This window comes from Barbatula barbatula, assembly GCF_947034865.1.
Source record: "Barbatula barbatula genome assembly, chromosome: 4".
NCBI lineage: Eukaryota > Metazoa > Chordata > Actinopteri > Cypriniformes > Nemacheilidae > Barbatula > Barbatula barbatula.
The window spans coordinates 25,410,425-25,437,237 of record NC_136768.1 but is presented as its reverse complement, the minus strand read 5'-3'; the positions used below and the strand labels follow the sequence as shown (position 1 = coordinate 25,437,237).

Below are 26,813 nucleotides of genomic sequence, written 5' to 3'. Positions count from 1 at the left end.
GATGGTAGTTTAAACTTATGTGGATTTTGCAAGCCGCACTTGTTAATGTAAGCAGAGTTAAGCTGTCATTAGACTCTTGTCCCTCATGTCTGTTTATTTCTAGGCTTCCTGTTATGTGGCCAGCAGCATTCTGGGTAAATCTAGAGGTGTCCTTGTGGCTAGAGAAGGCCATGTGTCAGATATCACACATACGCATATACCCACAAAAACTCATTTTCGCGCTCACACACAAAAACGCGTACAAAAGCTCTCGTTCTTTACGTGCACGTATGATGTCAACAGATTAAACTAGTTTATTATTTTCAAAGAGAAAAAATTACGCAACAAAAAGCAAGTCTTTTTTACACTAGTGATTATTAAATTTGTACAACCATTCAGTCTGCATTACATAAAGAAATAATTCTACATCTTTGTTTCTTTCGTATTTTTGGTACTCTGAATTATACATACAAATAACAAGTACAGGAACTTTTTTCACAAAGCATATAACCTGGGCCCAGAGAAGTCTTTCAGATGTATACATGTGTGTGTGTGCGTGCATATGTATGTGTATGTGTGTGCGAACATGAACCGATTGCCCAAGACCTATAACACATCCATATGAGTAGCTGGAAGTCTGCTGGACAGACTCGACTGCTACGAGTTTTAATGCATTACACACCATTTTCTTTCATTTCTTGAACTTTTCCTCCCTCATCTACCAGCATGTCATTTGGAAAATCTTTCCATCTTCCAGGTTTGAGTCGTACCCTTCTCATCATTAGCTGCCCACGGGCATTTCCACTCATTTGCTCTTTAAAAAGTCTTCATTAAATGCATTTCAGACAATTTTTACATATATATGCAGAGTTCATCTCCGGTCGTCGTTCACAGCTCAGTTCCTGTCTCACGGTCGGATAAAGAAGAGGACATAAGAACATGTTTAGGAATAAGAGAGGGTCTCTGTAAAGTCTTGTAATGTTTCTGCCTTGATGCCCTGGTTGGGGGTGCACCACAGGAAAGATGGCATTTGTACACAAATGAAAGTTGACGTTGGGCGCACGGTCGAGGCTTCGTGATCGGAGGGTGATGAAGAAAGTCTTTTTTTCTTTCTATCATTGTCTTTTCCTCGTATTTTGAAGTGGGGGGATTAGGCAGGTCATACCGAGGCAGGGAAAAAAGCTGACGGCTCAGACGGTGCACTGGTGATCTTCGGAGGGGACGTGAGAGAGCTGATTCGAGATCGGAAATTTAAGGTGGGCTTCAAGATTAACAATGCTTTAAGATGTCCACCAATGCGAGAGGTCAAGATTGGAGGTAGTCAGGTGTTCTAGCCCATCGCTGTGACCATACTGGAGGGGTGGTGCGGGGCAAAGGGCAAGCCAGAAGAGGGGTGCATGGGAGTGGGTGTGGTCAACATGTGGCCGGAGTGTGAGAAAGGGGGGAAAGAGGTCATGTGACGTGAGAGGGCGGCAGGGCTGAAGGAACTGTTCTTATCCATCAAGCTCTTAGAGAAGTCGTCCATGCTATCGTGGGACTTTTTGCTCTTCTTGGACTTGCTGGACATCTTCCGGTTCCGGGTCTGGATGCCCTCTTTCTTCATGGTGAGTGGTCGGTTGATCTGTGGCAAACAAGAAGAAACGGCGAACGTTAACAAATGGCCCGAGTCTGAAATACATCACAACACACATATTGGATTTTTAGTAACTTCTACGTAGCACACCCAAAGGAAAAAAGCAGAATTTCTTTAAGAGAAATTAAAATAGAAACAAACTGATATACACGGCAGCGCTATGAAGTGAATGTGGATAGCATTGCGAGGATCATTTTTCTTTGTTTCCAGACTTCACAAATCTACTCACAGTTGTTCAGACTTCGTTAAGATCTCATCTAACACTCACAGGCGCGATCGATTCCTGGGGTCTTTTTCTACGCACAAACATCTGAGACGCGGGAGACTTTAAAGTCTCTTTTTTCTCTCCATTTAATCCCAGAGAAACAATTGAGACATTAATCAGATCTCCTTTGTCATTTTTCTATCCTAGAGGCATGTTGGAAACCATTTCCCCTTTAAACTGGGGTTTTGGGATTAGGATTTTGTTAAACAATGACAACAGCACTGCATACATCTGATGATATGTAATAGAGCTTCATTGTGTCTCAAATCTGTTGCTATGTTTGTGCGCAAATGTGTGCGAGTGTGTGTCTCAGGTCATATCAGAATCATATTCTCTGACACCCGCCATGGTAGATGCCAGGCTTGCCAAAGAGAGAAACCCCAGACTCTGGCCAGTCGAGCTGAAGCGCAGTGATATGGCCATGTTTGTCTGCCAAACTCCATCACGATCACCTCACTCTGATTCACACTATTCAATTCTCTTTTAAAGCACCAGCAATTTGACCACCAGTCCAAAAGGGAATGACTGGGTTGTCTGTATCGTCAAATCATATGCAAACCCCAAAGCAAAAGACTTAATTTAAAACATCTCCATTGGCCACCTCGAAAAATGCAAGTGTACACCCTTAAGCTATTAGAAACACATTTCAACATTGTTCGAGTATCCTTTTTTAGCCTTAAAATGACTCATGAGGTCAGTAGTCTAATGCAAAACGGACAAACTTATAACATTTTATCACATATCCGCTTTAGTGACAAATCTATGTTCCGCATGCAAGGTGGGAGCAGTCATGGCAACACAAACACGCGAGTTATCGAAGAACACTCTCGAGCGAGCTCTGCTTAATTTAGCATGCGAAATCTGGAATTCGCTTCAAAGCTTGCCGACCTCAGCAGAAAGTTGGATGTACCAAAGCAAACTAATTATCCCATTACTCCGAATCCTGGCCATTTAACCGATAGTGTTATTTGTTTCTCTGATAACCTGGGTCAAGTTTGGAGGATTTCTTTCCCACAAACAACCCAAACCAACACGGTAAAATGATTTTACAGTGCTTGCGTGACAAGTAAGGGAATGAAACGGGAGTGCGGGGCCTCCGAGTGTGATGATACAGGATACCATAGCTGATTAGGTCGAATGAAAATGTTCCCCAACATATGTTTAACATAGAAATGCCACCGACGGTATTCACCCCAAGTGTAATTCGTACAACCGTGCGAGTTGTTTAGAAGCAGTATTATAGTAGGAATAATAAATAATGTGAGAAAGAACAAGAGAAATCTGCAGGTAATTTGCTCAAACAGTTTGAGACCATTGGTGGTTGCCTAAAATGGCGGTCAAATGGGTTAAGTTGTCCCTGGGGTGTGAAAATCACACTACTGGTCAATGGTTTGGGTCAAAGGCCAATCGGATGGGTCCTAGCAAAAGCCACTGATTGGAAATATTTCTGCTTTAAAAACAGCAGCTGTGATTGGTTAGTTGTTGTTGCCAATTATGCTATTTTTGAATGCAATTATTCCAGTGGTCAAAGGTAAAACCGTTCACCTCTCACACTATGACAGAGAAAGAAAGAAAGAAAGAAAGAAAGAAAGAAAGAAAGAAAGAAAGAAAGAAAGAAAGAAAGAAAGAAAGAAAGAAAGAAAGAAAGAAAGAAAGAAAGAAAGAAAGAAAGAAAGAAAGAAAGAAAGAGAACATGGCATGACATGAAAGCTGCCATCATGCATAGAGAAGATAGGAAATATCTTACTAGATAAGTGTAAGACAGCAATGGAGCTTACATTGTGTAATTTATAATAGAGGCCGCAGGCATTGCAGACGGGATCACCGTTCGCGTTTCTCCGCCACAGTGTCGTCGTGGTCGTTTGACAGTTTGCACACGAGGTCCCCGCTCGTCTCGCAGCAGACTGATGGACACACAAAAAAAGAGAATCACGGTTATTACACTCCTCATATAATAACTTCAATAACAATTACATTCCTGTAGTCTGTGCTAATGGCCCCGGCACTCCTTTTCCCGAGACTCCAAATGGTTCTAAGTGAGGCAGAAAAATATGTCAGAGGAAAGAGATCTCCATAACACTGGTGCCTTAAACTCTCGGGTAAAAATAGTGCCTTGCGCACATGCCCTCTTAAACCTAAATATTTACAGAGGACATGAAAGCGCTGCTTTAAATTCTGCCCATTAAAGCTGATGACATTTCCCCGCTAAATGCGAGACATTGATCCATGTTTACATCAACTTGCCATTTGTTCAGTATATAGATATTTTATGCACGCAAATATGCTGCACACCTTTTTATTTATTACGGTTATTTTAAATGTTAAATGGCCATACATCGATTATAAACAGCTAGTGTTGTTCACCATAACATAAACGGTTATCGTAAATAACACAAAACCATTCTGAACAACTGAAAGTAAATGAGAACTTAAAAGAAATGCAGAAATGAATTTGTTGGGATCGGCGACATATTTTGAAATGGACTATGCAGAAAGAAAATGCGCGACGCGTTTCGGATTCGAAGAGCAACCGACGAACTCCAATAATAATATACAGCAATAACTGTCAATTAATTATGTTTTTAAAAAGCCAGACACTGATCGTTGTGCGACTGATCGATTGACGTGCGTTTAATCGATATCTTGGAGAACTTCGGGGCGAAGCGTCTTGAAAAGTACCATTTGTGTCCAATATCTTTCGTGCGTTTAGCTATTTTCCTTTCTTTGGTTTTTCCTTATTTTGTATTTTGCTAATGGAGTATTTCGTTGCTAGTTCCAACCCGTTTGGTTGGCAAATTATAATAAGCTAAATAATAGAACTAATATCTGTTCTATGCTTTTGCCTATTATTCCCTGGGCTCACTAAAGATCAACCTGAAGTCGCGTCTCCTCTCTGCGCGCTCTCGCCCTCATGTTTAGACTGCGGGAACGAGCGCTGTTGTTCGTGGAGTTTTATCAGCAGCTCTCAGATATCCGGCAGTCTTTTCCTGGGAAGTCGGCTTTTCAAATTAGAGAGAGAAGGCCGATGCCAAAATAGCAGCGCTCGGACTATTTCCCTACGCCTGGAGAGCCTCGTCTCAATCCAAACCCAAAGAGAGAGGATTCTGTGATTCCAGGCCCTCGTTTCTTTAAATCCCTGTGATGAAACAGTGTCCTTGATGAATTGTATATTGTCAGAACTGAACCTAATTTCTGCAGACATATTTGACCTGATGGGGCTGATCGCCTCCCACGCGTACTCGTTTCAGATAAGCGCTCGTTTCACAACACTTTGAAGTCTCTCCGTGGCAAATTTCGTTTGCTGCCATGCAGACACGGTGTCGGCAATATTTGCGATAAAATATTTGATTTGAGTCGAACGAAAAAAATTGAGATAAAAAAGAAATAAAAGCTGATACAAAAATGACATTATTATTACTCTCATTATTATTATTATTATTATTATTATTATGATGATGCATACATTATTATAAATAATAATAATAACAATAATAATAATGATATAATAATAATATTAATATTAATGTAACTGTTATGTTTAATCTAAAAGAAATGAGACCTGCGCTTGGCGAGTCAATTTCTTGCAGCTAACACTTCTTCCTGGGTAGAGAAAGAGAGACAGAAGTGTCATTAATGCAATGCTATAGAGAGACATACCAGCCTCCGCTTGGGCTTGATGAGGGGTCGGTTCTGTCCGTTCATCTTGTGGTACAGTCCGCAGGCGTTACACAAATAGTGACCGGTGCCATCCCTCCGCCACAGAGGAGTCGAGGTGGCCCCGCAGTTTACACATTCCCTACCCTCTGCAAAACACAGATACACGCATGCACAACTGATTTTTTAGAACCACCGAAACACACTGAAGCACACATAAGCACAGCTACACAATAACTGGTGACCACATGGATGCATATAATTAAGTGTAAGCATTGGGCTACATGAATGGAAAAACGGCATCGGTGCCATCAAATAAAGACAGCAATAATAATAATAATAATGGAAATAATAATAAAGCCAGGCCCAATATATTTATTGGAATAATGCACGCGGAAACACATTTTTAATTGCATTATTATTATTATTCTTATATAACTATGATCAGCATTATCGTATATTATTATAAGTTGTTATTGTTGCTTGATTTGTCGCATTTGTCAATGAACGTTATGCGTCTGCTTAACTCCTCAATCGTCGAATATGACATCATCTGATAAGATCTACAAACAGCCTAACTAAGCGGTTCCAAGCAAGCACTTATGTGAAGAAAATGTACACAGAGATAAGTCTTATCACACGTATCATACTGCAAACGCCAAACAGCGATGCCTTAAATACACTGCGTCATTCATAGGAATGGGGAATCGCAAATGTCATTTTTACAAGTCGATTTCCGTACAAGCAACCTCCCGGTTCCATAAACCACACGACTAACTGCAATAAAAATAAAACGAGGTCTGATATGTATTTCAATGGTTCAATTCTATATGGCTGCGATGGGTCCGGTGACAGAATGGGAAAGCGGCGGCTATAATTAACTCGTTGTGTAACCTGCCCGCTTTACGTAATTAAAACAGCGTAGCGTTTGACTGGCATCCTTTCTGTTTGAGTGACAGGTGAAGGGTGCTCGCTTCACATGCTCGGTGACCCGCGCCTCCGGTCGCTCCGCCGAAACGAAAAACAGCCTCGCCGGGCGGCCGCCCCCCTTGTACCCGGCAGAATTTCTGCTCTTTGTTCCTCTACCAACTGCCCCGAAGCGTACATGCGAGTGCAGAAAGTTCTGCCTCATCTACACGTGGAAAAAACACGGGGTCGCAATTTTTCTATCCAAGTATTCCCGTCAAATTCGTAATGCGTAAATGGGAATAAGGTATGGCTCTATCAAAAATATTGTTAAAAAAGAACAGCAATCGGTGATTTATATATATATTTACATATATATATGTGTGTGTGTTAATTGTAAAAAGGTAATAGATTTAGACATATTTAGGTATGGTATAATCTATTACGCATACTTTTAATCGCGTTAAAAACCTGGTTGACCTTTCCAAGTAGTTTTCTCTCTCTGTTTTGACAAAACATGCGGGGCTGCGCATTGCGCCGGCTCATTCGTTATTCCGCATCCGGACCCTATCAAAGTTTCTGCGCAAAGTAAACAATGCAACAGTCGCGAGCAGCAGTCTGAAAATAATTGGATTAGCTTAAACACATAAACGGGAGAGAGACGTGGCCGTGCACCGCCAGGCAAAGAGGAGCGAGAGATGAGAGAGGAAAAAACACACACGTCTACATCCGGAAAGCCCCGGCGCTCCTCTCCGCGTTTAGATTCAGCTGCATGTGCTGAGCGACGTTTAATACATCTGAGGAGTTAATTCCGCTTTGTGACTAGTCAACATCAGATCGATTTTCAAAAGGGAATCTTGTAGGAACAAACACAGATCTTTGCCCTCTTTTAATTTGTGTAAAAGAGAAGGTTTATTGCATATTAATAGTTTGAATTGATTTCACAAAACCTGGTTATGTGATTATAGCAGAACGTAATTAAATAACCAGGCTTATGAAAAATTGCTTCATTTATTATACTCCAATTCCCCCAAAATCTGTCCTAGATTTGAGCAAGCATTAAGATTTCACAAAACCATGATTTTTAGCATCCGATTTGAGGCTACTAAAACATATTACACCGTGCCTGTAATAGTATTCTTTAGTCCTAGATTCCTTCATATTTAAGTGTGGAGTCACTCTTTGTACAAGAAATGCGACCCAAATGAGGTAGCCAAGCCTTGGCACTGACAAAAAAAGACTAAATCAATAGTGTGGGAATTGGCTAACCTGGGAGGCTGTTTGTAAGGAAAACGGATGGAAAAGACACAATATAAGAGAAACCTTTCAGAGAAACGCTACTATTGAATGGTCTGACTATTATTTGTTAGTAAAATCAAAGTGTAACAAAACGCACGCCTACCTGAACAGGACCTTGTTTTTGGTCTCGTTTTGGAACCATAACTAGAAGAGGACCCACCTATCAGGCTACTTGGTGGGAAGAGCCCGGGCCCATAATCGGACACATAGGAAGGGTAAGTGGCGATGGGATGGTGGTGCGCAGAGGACGCGCCCGCTCCAATAGAGGCCATGCTTCGACTATGAGCTGAATCCAGCTTCATGCTCTCGGCCAGAGACACCTGGTACTTAATGCATTCTTTGTCCTCCTGCCGTATTGAACCAGAGCCTGATGTCGAAATGGTTGGATCAGGGGACACATCTTTGGGCGGAGTGGGGGGAAAGGTGAAAAGATGAGGGCTGGAGTGGCCAGCAGACAGCGAAGAGGAGGACGCTGGGGGATAGACAGACAGAGGCCCGGGGGAACTGTGGTGCAGGGACGTTTTGGGGAATGGGCCGAGGTTCCAGGGAGAGGTACTGTGGTGAGGGCCGATGCCTTTACTTCCATCGAGCCAAGGAAGAGAGCCGTGCAGCAATGATGGGCGACACACCTGGCTACCTGCAGTGACAAAAGACAGGCCTGTGGTTAGGACAATTTGTGGGCGTTTTGCTATAGAGTCATTTTAAAAAGATAAAAATTAATAATGCCACTGTTTTGTAAATTCAATATCAAAGATAGAAATGTGTTTGCTGAAGGAAATATATAGTCTAATAAATATTTGCACAATTTGCATAAAAAATAATTTAATAAACTTCAAGTAAATATTGATCGACCAAAATATTTTTTGTTGTTAATCGAGTTAAAAAAACGATTGAAACTTAAAGATAACGAAACTGCACGTATGGGCCTCCATTAGGTAAGAGGCTTTCGATGGCGCTGGGACGGGTCGCAATTAACAACCCTTTTGAGTATCTCACTTTCAAAACGACTTTCGATCTTTTATGCACCGGTTTATTCAAATGTTGTGATTTTCAAAAGTTTTGCGAGATTCACTTCTAAAGAGAAACAAGGTCACGGTTTACCCCGCTGCGCTCAGGAAGTCATGTCAATAAATTCAAGCAGTAGTTCTTCCGCACTCTATTTCGGGGCTCATTGCAAAATCTGTACAAAAATGCCCTTTCTAATTTAGAGACTTAATGTGAGAAATAAAAAGTAAAAATTATTTATAAAAAAAAAACATTAAAAATAAACAGTTCGTTTGTGAATTACGCGGCATGTCATTCACATTTTGTTAGATGTATTTTAAAATGTTTTCTATAATTTTACAATATACGCAATATACATTTTTACGCAAACGCCATATAGAATAGCCACTTCGCATATTTTGAATGTCTCCAACAGTAAAGTAGAAATAGTAGAATACTAGAAAGATGTGAAACCTATGACACACCACTTCAGGTAAGCCACATGTAAAGTAAACTGACACTGCTCAAATGAGAGTTGCATTTTCAGTATATTTCTAAAAAGTGCTATTTTAGTCATGTTCATTTAATAACACATTTCTGGGGCAGTGTGCATATGGGGCACACGTTGGTTAACCGGTGGATAAAACATGTAAACGATTTCACGAAAGCTTCAATAAAACGCCATATTCATATACTTACTGTGATGTGGCGGTGGGTATCTTTGCACGGCCCGAACCGAGTTCCCGTAGTACGGGTGGTTGCTCTGTCCGTCGATATTAAACAATACATCCACATCTTCCGCGAGGGAATACTGCGATGGGTCCATGTAGGAGTGTCCCAGTCCCGGGTGGTGCGATTCGGGATGCTGGCCGTTAATGACCGGGTGATGATGGGTCACCCAGCGAGGCTGCTCCGGACTTACTTCCATCGTTATTTAGCAAACGTTCATACACTCACCGATACAAACAAGACGAAAGTTAAAAAGTCCAAAGTCCTATGTTTAATCCACAGGATCGATTCTTTACCTCCGATCACCTGAAATTGAACAAGACAATTTGAACAATATTTATTTAGTCCGTCCGTTTGTCTGTGGTCTTTCTGGCATTTGCAAACTGCGAGCAGCTCACTTAAGTCGGATCCGTCCCGTCAATGAGTGCGCATTAACTTCTGAAATTCAAATGTAGCCTATGTACGATCATGAAGTTCGTAAGTCCGCATACGCATCCAAGCGCGCGTCAAGTTCCGCAAATTTCTTTCTGTATACTGTTGCGTTGCGTTGACTCAACAAGTGAGTTCGGGTAGAGACGGGTTTGCTGCCTTCTGACTGAGCACAAGTTTGATCAAATCTCTGTTTACGCGCAGTAGTAGTAACTAACCCTCTTACTCTGTTTCCATCCCTCCCTCTGTCTCTCTCTCTCTCTCTCTCTCTCTCTGTCTCTGAATGCACTGCTCTCTCTGTGTTTTTTACAGTGAAGGCATTCTTTCAGGATGGCGCCAGTCAGCTCAATGCTCGCAGACAGCTGTGGCGCGACGCAACTTAAGGAGGGTCTGTGGTGTCATCGGCAGGGGCGGGGCTCAACCGCCTGGACTAATTGAATAAAGTGGGCCAGGGAAAGATGACCAGGAGTGCCTAATTCTGCCTCCCCATACAGAGTATGTTTTTTGTAAATATCTGCACGTTTTTATTTAATGCACGTTATAGAGTGGACATGTGCGAACGCCCTGCATTTACGCAGATCAAATAAATGCATGTACTTAAAAGAAAGACACATATTTAAAAGTGGAAAGAACACAACTATTTTATATATCTTTTTTTACAAAAGACCATTTGACTGTTTGAATATTTCGTAACACAAGTGAAGATTAAAAGGCATTAATTGAGGATGGACTTGACCATTATTTATTAAGTGTGCTCAGGGGAATAAAAACTTCTCGGTTTAGTTTGGAAATGTTCGCATGTCCCAAGGCCTCCACTGCTTTGTGGCCTGCTGTTTCACAGTGTGTGTGTGTGTGTTATCAGCTCGTGTGGTGTGTGCGCGCAAAATTGTGACAGTGCGTCCTCTCGTGGCGACAAGCGCGTTTTCCCAATGGTTCCTTCTTCGTGTTTAAAAGGGTTTATTCCGACTGCGACATGGTGGTGCGATTAGTCTACCTCAATCCCTCTCTCTCCTCTTATATCCTACTAGAGAGACGGGCTTTCCCCGGATGCTAAATTCAATGTTCTTTAGTCTTTGAAGGACACTAACTGGACACCATTATTCCTTTAAAGGGCCGTTACATGTAACGTGATGAAAGCGCATCTGCTTTCCATTACGCACGTTTAAATCTGTAACCTAAATATGTAATGAGAACGCGTTGCTTCTGACACATTAGGGGCGTGTGGCAGGTAGGCCTATTATTTGCAATTATTTCACTTTTATTTCATAAAAAGCCCCGGCCCTCGGGGTAATATTTTGTCTCGGATGCTCCGGTTGGCCAGCCCGTCGCCGCAGTTTGACAAAATGTAATTGTGCTCGTCGTTTGATGCTTTGAGATGACGGCCAGCCCTGCCGACGCCGCTGGCCGTGACGTCAGTAAACAGGCAGGAAATACACCCTGCGCATTGAGGTAGAGTATTGTGCGTGCATGCGTGCGTTTCTTTCAAATGATATTTCTCAAGGTGCGCAGTAAACGTGAAATAGCCAAAAATAAAAGCGAATATAGCATATAGATTTTGGATGCATTATTGCACACGTTTATTCTAGTCGATATGGTCAATGTTAATCCCTTCCTTTGTGTGCAGGCTAACTTGATAAACCTTTTTGTTTTGCGCCTTAAAATAAAAATTCAGCAAAGTGATTTGGTGGAAACGCTGGTTTAGAGAAACGTGCAGAAGTGTTCTCTACCCGTGCGCGAAGGAGGATGGCGGTAAAGACATGAACTTGGATGGAAAGCGCTGTGTGCCGTCTCGCTGTCATTGTGGAGCTGTCAGCGGACGCATGTAATGATCTGCGCGTTCTATTATCCCAAACTCGAGCGTACATTAGAGGTGCTCGCAGGCAACGCGCGACGGTGAAATAAAATCCTGATTATGTGTTTTGTTTTTTGACTGAATTAAGTCCAGTGCTCAGGAGATGGGTGAAAGCCGTTCCGAACACAACAGACACGCCGTGTTAGAGTTTTGTGAAGCATCAGAGGCGAACAGAAACCTGTCGATAATAATCTGTAACGTGTGTTTAATACAAAGATGCGTAAAGGCTGCGCCTGGGGTAAAGACATATTGTTTTTATTTATAAAGACATATAATATGCATATTAAATATTTAGATGTATTCTTTATTTTTTAAACATTTGCATTTATTACATCTTTGTATTAATGGCGTGTGTGCGTTCGGGTTGCATTTCCATTCTTTTAAAGAGGGCCGCCAGACTGATTCATAGACGGTACAGTAAATCGGTGGTAAGACAGCGATACTGGGTCAGGTTGAAGATGGGGTAGATAATTTGTGAATGATTATGTCAGGCAAGGCAGATTAAAATCAGGAGTCATCACACATTTTACTGTGGGTGAGAACTTAAGACCCGGCCGTTTTATTTCAGTCTCTCCTATAACAAGGGTTAGAAGATGGGTGCTGATAACACGCATTGTCTATCGAACACCATTTAGAGACACATAAAACCTCTTTGAAATCATTTTGGTGAGGTGTGTTTTTGAATGTGTGCGTAAATGACGAGCTGCCAAGGATAAAAACAGCATCAAAGTGCGCCAAAAATAAACAGCACTACTGCAGTTATTGTTAGTTGCTAAGCAGTGATTTACATTTTTCTGGTAGAATGATGGTAAATGTCCAGTCAGTTAAACGCACAATCTTGTTTAGTGTGGAGGAGAATTAGATCGGTATTTGGTCATATTTTGATGGACGATAAAATAAATGTACGTGTCGATTTGAAGATGTAAAGGGATGCGATGAAAGGGTCGCCCAGGTCCGAACACCGCAGGGTGAACTAGAGGACACACACTTCACCCCAGCTACCGAATGAAGACATTTGGGGATCTGTCCATAGCGAAACGTGAGCGCCACACTTGCAATATTCACGTATTTAAGGGCTTGCTCGTCACATTTATTTTTAAGCAACAAAACGTTTCCCTCTCAGTTACCAGCTGTGGAAAAATACACAGTGCTTCGATATAAAACACAAACGGGCAAACGATAAATTGTGCTCTGGTTATTTGAAAGGCAATTAATTTGCTGTTATTTTTGCGCGTTTTAATTTTTTGCAATGCAAGAAACGTAATAAACCAATGTCAAGGACAGTAATTACAATACAAAAAATCAAACTAGACCATTTATACAATTTCAAAACAAAAATATTAAATAAATATAAATTATAGGTTATATATTTCCGGTTAACGGTAACCGGCTCAAATATGATTCATTCACTTTTCAAGAACGAACTTTCTTTATGAATTCGTATTTGGGGTGATAATTGCATGTGCTGCAGATTCTTAGAATCCAATTCTGACGGGTACGTCAAAATGAGAGTTTGACTTATTTCTAAGAATTACTGACTAGACAAAGATGAGAAGGGGAAAAAACGCCAAAGCCTCGAGTGCAGGTTTTGTTTTTGATAGAAAGAAAACATCCGAAGCTGGTCTTTGGTGCGGGTGATACATCCACGTATACGTCTGAAACAATGATAATCGATTTCCAAACATTTGTTATTTAACAATCGTCGGTTATTATTCGTTTCAATGACGGCATCTTCGATATATTAGCCTAATAAGATGAATCCGTCTGTTCATATAACATAACCTAATGTTCTCGGCTCAAGGCCTAATGCATTTATTTGATTTCCACTGGCTGTCGCTTTTGACGCATGCACAACTTCAGAACTCAGAGACGTAAACAAAGAGGCGCATCGCAGGGATTTTCTCGTGCAATCAAAGGTGCATCGTAGTCTTTCGGTCGAGTGCTGATTTGAGGACATGGTTTCAGATCATTTCACTTTGCAGCTGAATGGAGTGACCGGTCTCGCGGTATCAGGAAGAAACAGCTGTTTTAGGCGCATTCAGCTCCAATCAATGGGAGCTGCGTTCACATGGAAACCAAATGAGCCTGCGCCCATGAAAGACTACGATGCGCCTTAATGTCGCGTACTCATCTCTGTTTCCAGTCCTCTTCAAACCACCGACACCAATGCATCCTCTCTCTCTCTCTCTCCCCGTCTCTCTCTCTCTCTCGGCGCACACGCACTGGAAGCGCAGTTTCAGCAAATCCACTTCTCTTTATGACCCATTGCAAGGCTAATCAGATCAATTTCACGGGTTAAGGGAAGCATACTCGCTCACGCTCAGGTGGTAATAGATCATTAAAATCCTTCGTCTAGGGGACGGTAGGCGGGAAGACGACACTTAAAATACCACCGCGATTTTCCGAAAGTGGACGTGGGTGCCTGAAACGCACGTCGGGCGAAATGAATAAGCGCTTGAGAGTTGACTCTAAATTGTTAAATGACTGTGCCACCTTCAGACAGAAAAGCACTGCATTCAAAACAATTCGTGAATAAATATAAGTGCTTTTATTAAACCAGCGTAATAATACGTGACATTAACAACACAAAACGTGTGATTTTAAAGTACGCTTTTGCAATCGCCTGCGCATTTGCGCACAACGCATAGGGGGGATTAAAATGGGGCAAAGCATCAGAAACCAGGACGAACTGACACACAAACGCATGCATGGTGCTTGGGAACAGACACGGCTATTGCGAGCAAAATCAATTTATTCGACAGCGGCGGGAGTTATAGGCAAAACGCGGTGCTAAAAATGCATAAAAAAGTATATCTTAACATTTACTAACCTGCGGAATTGTGGTTGACGCGTGGTCAGGCGTTTTTTTCTGAGGGGCTTCAGATGTGAAGTGACACACAGATGGAAGTGCCGATGGCATTTACAGCAGGAGGGAAAAAACTGGGCTCCTTTTTTCTTTCTAGCCTACACACTCTTTCTACGTCTCACTCTCTCTCTCTCTCTCTCTCTCTCTCTCTCTCTCTCGCACACACACGTTCACACGCACACACACATATACACACTCTTACCGTACTTACTGTACACTAAGCGCGAGCTCTTCCGGGTCGGTGCAGGCTGCGGAGTAAAACACACACTTAACCCGCGTGGTAGCGATTACACACATCCGTAACGAACCTTATTAACACAGACAGAGGGGACGTGGACTCGCGGGCCGCGGGGAGGAAATAGGTACCGACCGCGTTCGGTTGCACGGCGCATCTCTCCGTAAGTCATAATAACGCAGCCCGTTACATGTCAGACCGATGCTTAATGCATGAGATGACTGATAGGGCTTCAATGGCCACAGTTTGACAGCAGTTTGCCTTTATTCGGCTTTTACCCTTGCGTCTTTCTCTTTAAAATCGGGACATTTGATGCAATATTAATCGGGAAATTTCTTGTGGCATATGGAGGTCTCTTATTTGTTTTACATAACGCGATTAACACAAATGTGGAAAATAAATGCACGCGTGTCTGTGCAGGCCTACGTGTATGCACATATATGTGATGCTGTTGGAATGTGTAGAAATGATTTGATGTGATAATTATTGCCTCCAAGTATTGTCTCTACGTAAAATATTTTTAAATATTTATAAAATCGAAACCGCAAATGTCCTCGTTATTTTAACCCTATTTATATTGTTTGTTCACGTTTAATGTGTCATTTCAATATTTCCCCGTGAATATATGATATTACAGATGTTCTTTAGCAGGTTTGCGCTAAGGGGACTAATACAGAACAATACAGGTGAATCTTATAAGAGACAACGGTCTATGAAAGGCCTCAGACAAAGTCAGAAAATCACGTGCAGTGTGTTCAGCACTTCCTATTCGAAATACAACCATAATGTTTTTCGTCTTGTGATGTGCCGATTGCAGATGACAAGCAGCTGTTTCGGCTAACACGCCCATTTATTGACAGTGTTGGGGTGTGGAGGGTGGGTGGAGGTCTAGCTTGGATGATGTGCAACAAAGAGAGAGTCAGAGAAAGGGAAATAGACGTTAATATGAGGGTGTGACAAGAAAGAAAGAAAGAAAGAAAGAATGAAAGAAAGAAAGAAAGAAAGAAAGAAAGAAAGAAAGAAAGAAAGAAAGAAAAAAGGACTAATTACATCTTTCTAATCTTCGGAAAATAAATTAAATTGATGTTGTAAATTAAATATAATTGGCTCAAACATTTCTGTAAACTTATCGAGCAAAAAATGCGCCTCAAAAATATGACATATTTGCAGAGCAACAAGACTCAAATGTATTTGATTTTTAATCGAATTAGTCATTGCTTCATCCAAAAGATAATGATTTAATAATCTGTCTCAGCCCTAAATAAATGGATTCGTAAAATAAACAGCACCCTAATATCTGTTTAAGTGAGTTTAATTATGCTTCGTTGATGAATGCGCGTATAGATGCAATAAACAAAAAGTCGAATGAAGAAATATCGCACAGATAATTGCACATTACATATTATAAATATGATAAACACAGATTAACTTAAAAGAGGTTTAAACACTTCTAAATTAATTAACTTTTCGCATTTTCAAATCCCGTTTTATTATCTTTTATCTGCGATCGCGTGCCATTCATAAGATTGATCTGGAATGGAAAACACTGGCTCGTCATCCATTTCACAAATATCAGTTTGCTTTTATGTGAAATAAAATATTCGCTGTGAAAATAAAATAACGAAAAAACACTGCGTGTCCATCAGTGATGTTGACGGTGAACGCGCCACATTATTTTGTGAACAATAAGGATGGAGGAAACGTAGCCAGCCAAGGGCCGATCTGTGTTCGGCATTATTTTTAGAGTGTGTAAAATCCCACACCTCTCTCGTGCCGTGAAATTCCACGATTAATGTCTATAGTTCGCTCGAACCTCGGCGTGACAGTTCGGCTGACAACGGCCAAGTGTAAACCTCGAGTTTGATGCTAACACGCAGCACTGTTTATTCCAGTCGTTTATTTATTTATGCTTGTGGTATATATAACTCTCTCGGTCATATCGGCAGATAGAGCAGGGGATTATGATATCATGTTCATAAAGCGATTAATTTTAGCAGGAGAAAGCGGGGTGGTCTGTTTAAATACTTTGAGCCAATGTGTCGAGTTGTTTGGACAGCCTCTGAATTCAGCGTTCATTTGTATGTAACCGCATTCGTTAATCGTTTGGTCGCCGTTGATTTTATTCGGATAAGCCACCCCATTGTTTTATCATTGTCCTTATTATCCTAGAGAGACCGACGCAACGCTGTTAAAACGTATATGCGTCATACGCATTTATATCAAACGCAATGTTACGTTTATTGGATGTATTTATAAAGTCATTCTCAACGACTGTGTTAAAATCCGTGCATATAGCCACGTGTCTTTTCTCTCCGCTAGTTTTACTATTCTCCAGTCGTGCGCTCTCCCTATAACCATAAGCCTTTTTTGTTCCAGCCGCCTCTTCCTCCCGATTTGATTTGAAAATATTAGGCCAAGGTGGGGAGAATTATAAACGACTGGCGCTTATCTGCTCCGTGCCCAGATCCTGCAGGATCAGAGAGTCTGATTAAGAAAGAAGGCAGAGCCATAATGATGAGGAATAATGAATCCTTATCTCGCGCCTCCAGATTATCTGCCTTTCAGCGCGCCATGTTTTGTTACATGGGATAATTTATTGCATCTAATACATCACAATGAATCTGATGGGGGAAAGTGATGGCCAATGTTGTGAGAGAGGATGTTTTTTTTTACCCCGGGGGCAATGAAATGCCTTTGCGTTTTTTAATTGGTAAAATATAAGGGGGAATCTGATAAAAATGCTCAAAAAATAAAAAGCAGAGGTAATCTTGCCTTCTAGTGTTCATTTACCGCACTATAATTAGTGTGTCAATTTCGACCAGGAATGAACAACAACGACCTGCCATCAACTGCAAGGCTGGCAGAGGGAGCGAGATCCTAATTTCGCGTGATTTATTTTTCACCAAGAAGAGATAATTAATCATAAACACCGAAAACAGCGCAGTAACGCAGAGATAACGCAATATTTGCATCTAAAAAGATTCGATGGTGCTAATTCATCCCCACCTCCCCCGCCTATCCACAGAAAACCCTTAAAACCTTTCATTTTCTATGATTAATCTTTGGGAAATATCATTAATCACCGAGCGGGTATTGGCGGTATGAGGGGTGGGCATGACTTTAGCTCACCTCGCGGAGCTGGACGCTTGTGGCTTTGGTCACAAACAGTCATTGCAGTCTACCTGAGCCTTAACGAAAAGCTGGGTGCGATAAGGAATATGATACTTAAACCCTGATATCACAACTATAAAAGATACAACACAGGATACATCGAGTGCTTGTGTTTTCCACATCTATATCTTTTTAGCTGCTTGAAGGTGGAGACGCTACCAACATTTGATAACAATAAAACAACGTTAAAATGAGTTTAAAACTAAAAAATAAATGCTATATTCATTAGTATTATAATTATTCTTACATTATTATAAATAATATAATAATTATATTATTATAAATAATAATATTGTTATTATATTATTATCAATATTATTATTGTTGTTGTTAATTGTTCTTGTTGTTATTATTATGGTTTTCCTGCGACAATAATACATGCATCTTTCTCTCAACATATTTGATCATCTATGTTGTGTTGCTTGCTCCGATATTTTCCAATGCTCCAGAGATTGTATCGCTTTATTTATTTCCCCTATCCTGCATCTCGGCCACGATGAGGGCACATCAGAAATGACAGAGAAAGAGAAGTGGGGGCAGAACCGAAAAGAGGGGAGAGGATATTAGACAGGGACGACGTTGAAAGGAAGATTGCCTTTGAAAAAAGAGAGAGAAGCGACATTTCTCACGCTCCGTTTTCTAACATTTCAGTATAGACCTGCGTAAAATGCGTAAATTGTGCGTATTTACTTGCGGCATTTGCCAGTATTTTTTGATATTCATTTGCCAAAACGGTCTTGGCAAGAACCGAAATATGTGATTTATAAATGGGATCTCGTAAGATAGGCCTTGAACAAACTTCTTGTAACGAGCAAGCCTTTATCACAGCACATCATACAACCCGGGATCATAATAAGCAATCGGAGAGAAGGGCCTTTTATTTGCAGAACTGTTTGTTGGTGGAGATGCGCAGATTGGCAGGAGAGAAGCGAGGGTAACAGAGATGGAGAGAGTGAGATGAGTAGATTAACTAATGAAATGGATGACAGGGGAATTGGACACAAATGCGCGCGTTACATCATTGCCTGCTCTCCAGGGGCGCGCGCACAATGGCATCGCTTTATCTGCACTAAACCCGCTCTAACGAGACGTTTATTAAAAGTGTCCCGTCTTACTCCCATGTGAAATGGATTTCTGATCAAACATGGCTACAATCGCCCCGGCTTCACCTGGAATTTCATGTTTTTAGGGATAATGTAAGCCGTTCGGAGGCCACGCAGGGGCGCCTTTTGTCGAAAGGTGTCCGGTATCTGCGCCTTTAACGATTCAATAAATAGCAATATTTCTCCTATTCTCCGCCTCTCTCCTTTAAATGTCTCTTTCACTCGCTTGATGAATTCATTTAAGTATTGTGCGTGGGGGGAGAGGTCTTTAAGCCTCTTACTCAATGGCTATTTGTTGGTATCTCGAGTGTGTGAGAGAAAGCGGAGAATGGGGAGCCTGAGAGAAGAGGAGACAGACTTGATTTTCATTGCAATCTTTGGAACAAATAGCGAACATTTACCGTTTACACGCCGCCTGGCGACGCGCTGGCGCTGCAGGCTCGAGCGAGCCGGTCTAAGATGACCGGGGAGCCTTTGGAGAGCGCGAGCCCCCGGCTATCGGGTTCTCCAGATCCCCCCGCGCGCGCCCGGATCCGGTTTCAGGCCGGGCTTGTCCGCGTTCTGCTTTGCTGCCGCGCGCCTTTAAATGAGTGTCAAAGAGCCAAATATCAAATAGCATCGGGTCAAGCCAATTTGAAGAACCCTCCCCCTTCCTCATCTCCTCTAAACGGTCCGGCTTAGCGGCAGTCGGTGAAATTAGGTTAGACAAACAAGGGCTCTTTCTCCTATATTCGTGGCAAACGTTATAAATACAATTAGGATTGCGTTGATTGGTCATTTATGTGCCTCGGTTAGGTCTGAAGCTTTATAAATGTGCCGTAAATGAAAAGGAGGCTGTTATTGACAGACGTCAGACGTTGAAGTACAACAGCCGCAATAAGTCAATAAATATTTTTTATAACCCAAAATATTTATTTGTTCAGTTAAATGATCTTTCATCAAAAAGCAGCCAACTAAATAACCCATTAAACGGACACTTGCGTCTAACAAGGCCACGTTTCCGAATTTAAAATGGATATCGTCTATATAATATGTTAGCGCTATAGAAGATAATTCGCGCGACGTTTCTCGTTTTTACTGTATTTTTGGAAACAGGTAGGCTACACTGTAAACGCTTTTGCTGTAGTTATGCGGCTAGTCCAGTAAATGACTGTAGATATTTATGTTATTTATTGGCAACAGATTGTTCAAAGATAAATGAATAATAAAGTTTTTATCGTAACAAAAAAACGATAAAATAACAGCCCCGTGCAAAGCATCCTTGAACCAGAAATCCACATTTTTCACTTTTTGGTTCCAGAATGCTTTGCATGAGGCTGTTATTGTATCCTTTTTTTTGTTACGATAAATACTTCATTATTCATTTATCTTTGAACAATCTGTTGCCAATAAATTACGTCAATATAAATCTACAGTAAATGACTGGCAAACTGCGGACAGTAATACTGTAATATCTACAGTGTAGACATTTGCGACGTGTTTGATAGTTTTCGACAAATTAAACACCTGTGCCATCTACCGAGGTGCAGCAAACCACTTACTGATTTAATTTCCAAATGATAACAACAGAAAAGAAAACCTGACATAACGCATTCATAGTGCGCCAACAATGTGCACCCTAGGAGCGCACATGCCAGCTTCCGCCATGTTTCAAATTCATCGACAACTTGGATCTCCGTTCACTTTCCTTGTATTCTAATTTATGCAGCGCAATTAATCTGGGTAATTGAAAAAATACCCATTGCCTGTGAGCACTACGCCGAGCTAAATCCTCTCCGATAACGGATTTTAAAAGCACAACCTCCCCATCTTTATAGGCGCGCTAAAGCACCAATTCATTATCGGCCGTAAATAAATATAAAATAGACAGTGGCACCTTTGGAAGTAAATATATGCTGCGTTTCAAAATACAATTTTGTAGTGGGGGAAAAAGGAGCGCGGTTTGTGAGTTGGCTTTTTTGATTGACACCCTGTCCCCGGGATCATGTTTAATCCCTGCTTCACTCCAGCCTTTTCATAACTCATTTCTCCGCGAGAGATGGGGACCCTGATGGTTGCCTGGGAGACGGCGATAGCGCTAAGCCATTTCCATGTCTGCAGCCCATTTGCAACAAAGGTCGTCACAAAGTCATTCCCCGACACAGCGCGCGTTTATGATGACACTTTCCCGGTCCATTCTACTCTCCGGGCGCGCGCGCTCTCCCCAACATCAGCATCTGATGACGCAACTGCCCTTTCTGATCAAAGGAGATGCACGGCCTCGTATAGGTGTCTTTATGCTACACCTCCACCCCTCCCTCCCTCTATCTATCTGTCCCCCTCTGCCTCCAGAGCGCAGGAGAAAAATGCCTTCGCTTTCAATCTAAATACTAGAGAGAGTAGGCTATGCATTTTGACATTTTATTTCGACAATCTATTCCTTCCTTTCACGGAGAAGAATGCGTATTTCATGCCGGGAGAAGGGAATAGACTCAAAAGCGGCTCGGAGCCATGCAACAACCCTTGATAGCAAACCAACAAGGGAGCAATGTTTACTTACCGTCCAACATCACACGTGATCGTTATTTAGTGTTATGTCTGTTCGTTTATTTATCCACAAGACCGAGGTATTCGCACGGTTAAATTGTCCCAGGCAGCGACGATTCTTTATAATCATACGTTTAGTCGAGTGTTGTGTTAGTCACATTGTTGCTCTGGTAGTGTTTTTTGTACACTAAACTAAAACACCAGTATGAACAACTGGGTATTTAAAGCTAAACGTTCACAAAACAAAGGTCAACGTGAGGATGATGATGCACGATGCACAGAGTTAAATCATTTCTTGATGACAGTTTCAGTCAACAAAACAACGGTTCGCACTTAGACTATGCACATGTAATGTATACATTCTAAATGTCTACATTTTAACCACGACCATTGAGCTGCCGACACAAGACTCTACCAGTTGAGAAGCATATGAATGACATTTGTTGCACTACACTTCGGTTGACTGTTCACACCCGATACCGATGTTGACGACTTGGTGGGGGTTAAATGCGTTGTCTCTATTCTGGCCATAACGACACCTTTATTGTAGCCTACTACGTTTTACAACATGTGACGCTCAAAAACACTACTACTTTGAAAATGTGGCCTTAAATAAAAGCGTGGCCACTGCCGATTTACACTTAAAGATGCGATGATGTGGTAAAATTATATGAAGAGTTCGGTTCCAAAATGAAAAATCATGTTTTTGATGCATTGTTTATTTATTATGGCTTCGAAGCCAGCCAACTTTGATTGATATTTATTGAAATGCAAATCTAAAAATCGAGGGATCTCATTTTAGAACCAAACTCTTTATATCCACATGCAGTCACCTGTTAAAAACATTTTTAAGTTTACGAGTTAAACAGTTTATGGCAAGAAATGATGCCTCGCGCATGCCACGTGCGCCACGACCCCCCCCCCCAGATTTGTTTTATTTATTCTTTATTTTTCCTAATCAGAAGGAGAAAGTTTATAATAAATGGCGTGAGGGCGGAATGCGATGCGTGTTGTAAGAGGCAGATAGAGCGTTCATTAGTGCCTTTGGTTAAATAATTACCTATCTTCACTCCGCACCTTCACGCTGGAAGTTCGCGCGACGCCCACGAGGCTGATTATGCGCGCGCTCCGGTGTTCAGGCTATTGATCAGACTATTCAAACGTCACGCGCGTCGCGCAAGCAGCTTCGGGCTGTGGAGAAACTGAAAATAAAGAAATATTCCGCATATGTATTCTGAATTCCTCAGCGTGGTGTCATATCGCTTCCTTAATTGCTTTTGAAGCTCGTCGTTTCAAAACAATTGATAAAGAAACGCGTAAAAGGAAGATAAGGAAGTCTCATCCCGATACGTCACAAGTCTCGCAGAAAGTGTGCAGCGAGCTGAAGGTATGAATGAACTGTGGCCGAATGAATGAAAGAATAATGGATCGTCCACCTTGTGATTGATGAAAAGGATTCCTTATTTTATTGACGTGAAATGGTATCTAAGTGTCACTTGAATCGTGTAAATGAGCTCTGTTTCAACAAGAGGTTTTTGGAGTCCATATTAAATGAGTTGAATTGTTTGTTTTATGCGTCATGAAAGAACTGCCCCTAGTGATGTCCGTAAAGTTATTTGTCAGAGTTGTCCAGTGATTTTTAAACGGACGAATTGACTTGATGAGCATTGATGACCCCCTATATTATATTTATACGATTTTAGGAAGTCAACTAAGATGTAAACATGTTGCCTAAGGGTGCTTTAACTGTTAAAGGTGACCTTATGTTTTCCAAGTTTAGGTGTACCAACAGGGGGCGCCCTGATTTGTTAAACGGCAAATCTGATTTAGCGTCATATTTGCGTTGAAACTCGCATATTTTCATTTATTTTGAGCATGCGCGAGTTAGTTATACCTCAAATTTAGTTTTAGATTCAGATGAACGGTTCATGCAAGTTTGCAGCTGGATTACTGGTAGTTCCAGACGTTAAGACATTTAGTGGGATTCACTGGGAGATCACTGAGAAACATGTTTTTACAGACAGATCTATTTATACACCGTCTTTTACATCGGACCCGATTCAACAACATCTACATCTCATTGACAATAAGTTTGATGAGTTTTAAAACACTATTCAAAAGTGATTTACACAGGCACTCAAAAATATGAAATAATGTCTTGGCAATGACCAAAATCTGAACTTTAAGGAATGAAAAGAAACATTTTGGGAATCTTACAAAATAAGGAAGTGTTATATTTTTATAGAATTAATTTGTCATGGGCTGGCAGACAAAGCTTTGAAAGAATTATTTAAACAAGATTCTCATTCTTAGTTTCTTAGGGCAATTTCCAGTTTATTTTTATGACTTGAAACATATCTGATCGTGTTTTATTCAAATATATCTAGCCATCACAATCTCATGGCGAACATGTAACTATTTCACAATGTGGCTAATTCGTGTGAACTAGTACGATCTCATTCATACACTTTAGTACGACTTTAGTACGACTTTAGTACGACTTTAGTACGACTTTAGTACGACTTTAGTACGACTTTAGTACGACTTTAGTACGACTTTAGTACGACTTTAGTACGACTTTAGTACGACTTTAGTACGACTTTAGTACGACTTTAGTACGACTTTAGTACGACTTTAGTACGACTTTAGTACGACTTTAGTACGACTTTAGTACGACTTTAGTACGACTTTAGTACGACTTTAGTACGACTTTAGTACGACTTTAGTACGACTTTAGTACGACTTGCTTTCAGTGACGTAAGGGTTAGCGTTTCAGTATTGCTCTTCTTCTAGTAATCGTACGCTTTGGTACAATTCACAACGTACAAATTCATACGAATAAGCCAACTCATAAAATAGTTTCGAATTTTCGTGAGATCTGTTCATGAAGGAAAGACAACAATGTTCATTACAAAGCTTGCTAATACATTTTGTTTTTGTTCATTGTGTTTTCTTTGTGTGTATTGATCTGCCATGAAATGCCGTGATCTGTTCTCACCTCAGAGGAAACTTGGTTTTTTTCGGACCTCTCCATTGACCTCTCACCTTTGTGGAAACTGTGAGGGACGATTAGCTTCAACTCTGCAAAAACCAACATCAATCAGTAAAGCATTTGCACACACTTGTTTGCAGCATGAAACTAAAGGGCTTAATAAACGGCAATTGCCGAAATGTTTATTAAAAGTTAGGTTAAGCCATTTTTAGCTATATTCCAATATGGTCAAAATATACTGAATGTCGAAAGGAATAGTGGGAACACATTAGGCTAGAGAGCAAAAAAAACTGGTGCGTTTAGGTGACAAAAACATATATTAAAAAGCTTACACATTGTAAATCTGGAATAATACATCCTGAAATGAGACGAATCTTATTTCTTTTGGTCACAGGTGAGCATTCTTCATTGAATCATACAGGTCACATGATCATACCGTCACAAGTCCTAAAGGGTTATATAGGCTTATAGTGGGCATACATATTTTTAATAACAAACTTTTGCTCAAATCCACAATTTTAGCCACATCTCAATAGTTCAGCCCATGCCTTTGACCTCAAAGCCCATGGCTGCTACGTCTAAGGCACGTAAACCTCGCAAATGTTGCGATATAAGCCCCTCTTTACTCAGAACTATGACTTGATCGCAGCTATCGTTACAGATATTCACAAAACGCAGACTGCATGTGGAACACATTCCTTATCACCATTCAGTCCCCTGCTAACTGCTCCCTGCTGGAGCGCAACAGTTAGTTATGCTTTGAAAGGAACAACAACGTAACAATAAGGGCCTTAGCTTTTTTGTGATAAGCGTTAACATAAAGAAATGATCTAGCTACGGTAAAGGCTCATTTAGTCAGCCGTATCTGTGTAATTAGCAGAAATGATAGGTAGTGGGAGACATTTGAGGAGATTTTAAATGAGTTCAGTTGGCATCGAGTCTGCAATCAGGTCGAACACTTCAAAGCTACCGTAATGAAGCTACCAAGCCATATTGTCAATGTCTCGAACTGATTTTTATTCCAGTATAGATAAGACTAGCCCCGAAGAACCCTTCGTGTGTAAAGATGTGATGCACTTACTGTATGTAAGAAATGTGTGTAAATAATGTGAAAAAGTAAACTAAAACATTTTACGGTTTAGTTTTACACATATTGATTGAAATACGGTACAAAATTGTGAAATTACAGAACTAATATACAAATTGACAAGTGTGGTGTAAAACAACACGACAAACATGTCATTTTACTTTACAAAAAATGACCCGATGATGAGTGATTTTCTATCCTCTCAGCTGCCGGAATGTTACCGTTTTTTTACAGGTAAGTTTTATTTGGGTTGCCAAGTTTGTTTTAAGCAATTTCCCAGAATTATAAATACTAGTTTATTAAATGTAATTAATCCCTTGGGCAAAATAGAAGGTCGACCAAAATATACCTAAGTATGGTTGAATATCAGTGTATAATTAAAACTTGATTTCACGGGAAAAAACGGAAGATTTCACATGAATTATGTTGATAGGCATGATAGGAAGGAAGGTCCACCCCATATACCCAGTATGGGTTTATTGATAACCCCAAAGTTTGTGTTCGCCCCCCTTTGACCAAACCATGGGTTAAAAATGACCCAGCATTTTCTAAAGTGTTGCTATGTTGGTTACATAAGAAGTGACCAAGCCAAGTCGACCGCTTTTCCCTTCTAATGACTTTTATCCAATTGGTCTCAAAGTAATTCGTAGTGAATGTATAAATTCAGTTCCTAAAAAACAGCCTTTACTGCCAAAGTAGGGAAAATAATAACTTGGGAGTCAATGGGGGATGAGATCGGTTTGGATACTGACATTCTTTCAAATATCTTCCTTTGTGTTCGGCAGAACAAATACATTTATACAGGTTTGGAACAACTTGACGGTGGGTAAATGACAATGTTGACAGAATTTTCACCTTTGGGTGAACGATCCCTTAAAAAGGTAACAATTTGTGCATTTTCTGTCAAAAAAAGCCCAAATCAATTTAAATTGCCGAGCGTTTTTAGAATGAACATTTAAAACACAAACCTATTTCTTTTATTGTTTTGAACCAAAAGATTATTAATAATTTCATCATCCACTATGATCAAAATCCTTGATCATGTTCAGAGTTTGAAGAGCCCCAGCCGCATAAACAAACGGCAAGACAACAAAACAATAAGA

The 26,813-nt window shown here is 40.8% G+C and overlaps 1 protein-coding gene across 7 annotated transcripts; it reads right to left on the bottom strand.

The window, feature by feature from the left end:
- Window positions 1-249: 249 nt before the first annotated feature.
- gata3 (GATA binding protein 3) lies at window positions 250-14,881 on the bottom strand. Of its 7 annotated transcripts, none has more exons than XM_079454319.1 (6): window positions 14,561-14,881; window positions 9,420-9,755; window positions 7,840-8,373; window positions 5,535-5,680; window positions 3,656-3,781; window positions 250-1,600 (listed from the first exon to the last, which is right to left on the bottom strand). In XM_079454319.1, exons 2-6 carry the CDS (start codon window positions 9,646-9,648, stop codon window positions 1,310-1,312), a joined length of 1,326 nt encoding a protein of 441 aa, XP_079310445.1. In that variant the 5' UTR covers window positions 9,649-9,755; window positions 14,561-14,881; the 3' UTR covers window positions 250-1,309. The 7 variants fall into 7 exon arrangements, with proteins under 7 accessions (XP_079310445.1, XP_079310448.1, XP_079310446.1 ...); XM_079454322.1 differs by having other exon boundaries at window positions 7,897-8,373; window positions 14,561-14,827; XM_079454320.1 differs by lacking the exon at window positions 14,561-14,881 and adding an exon at window positions 9,848-10,232.
- Between the last annotated feature and the right edge of the window lie 11,932 nt (window positions 14,882-26,813).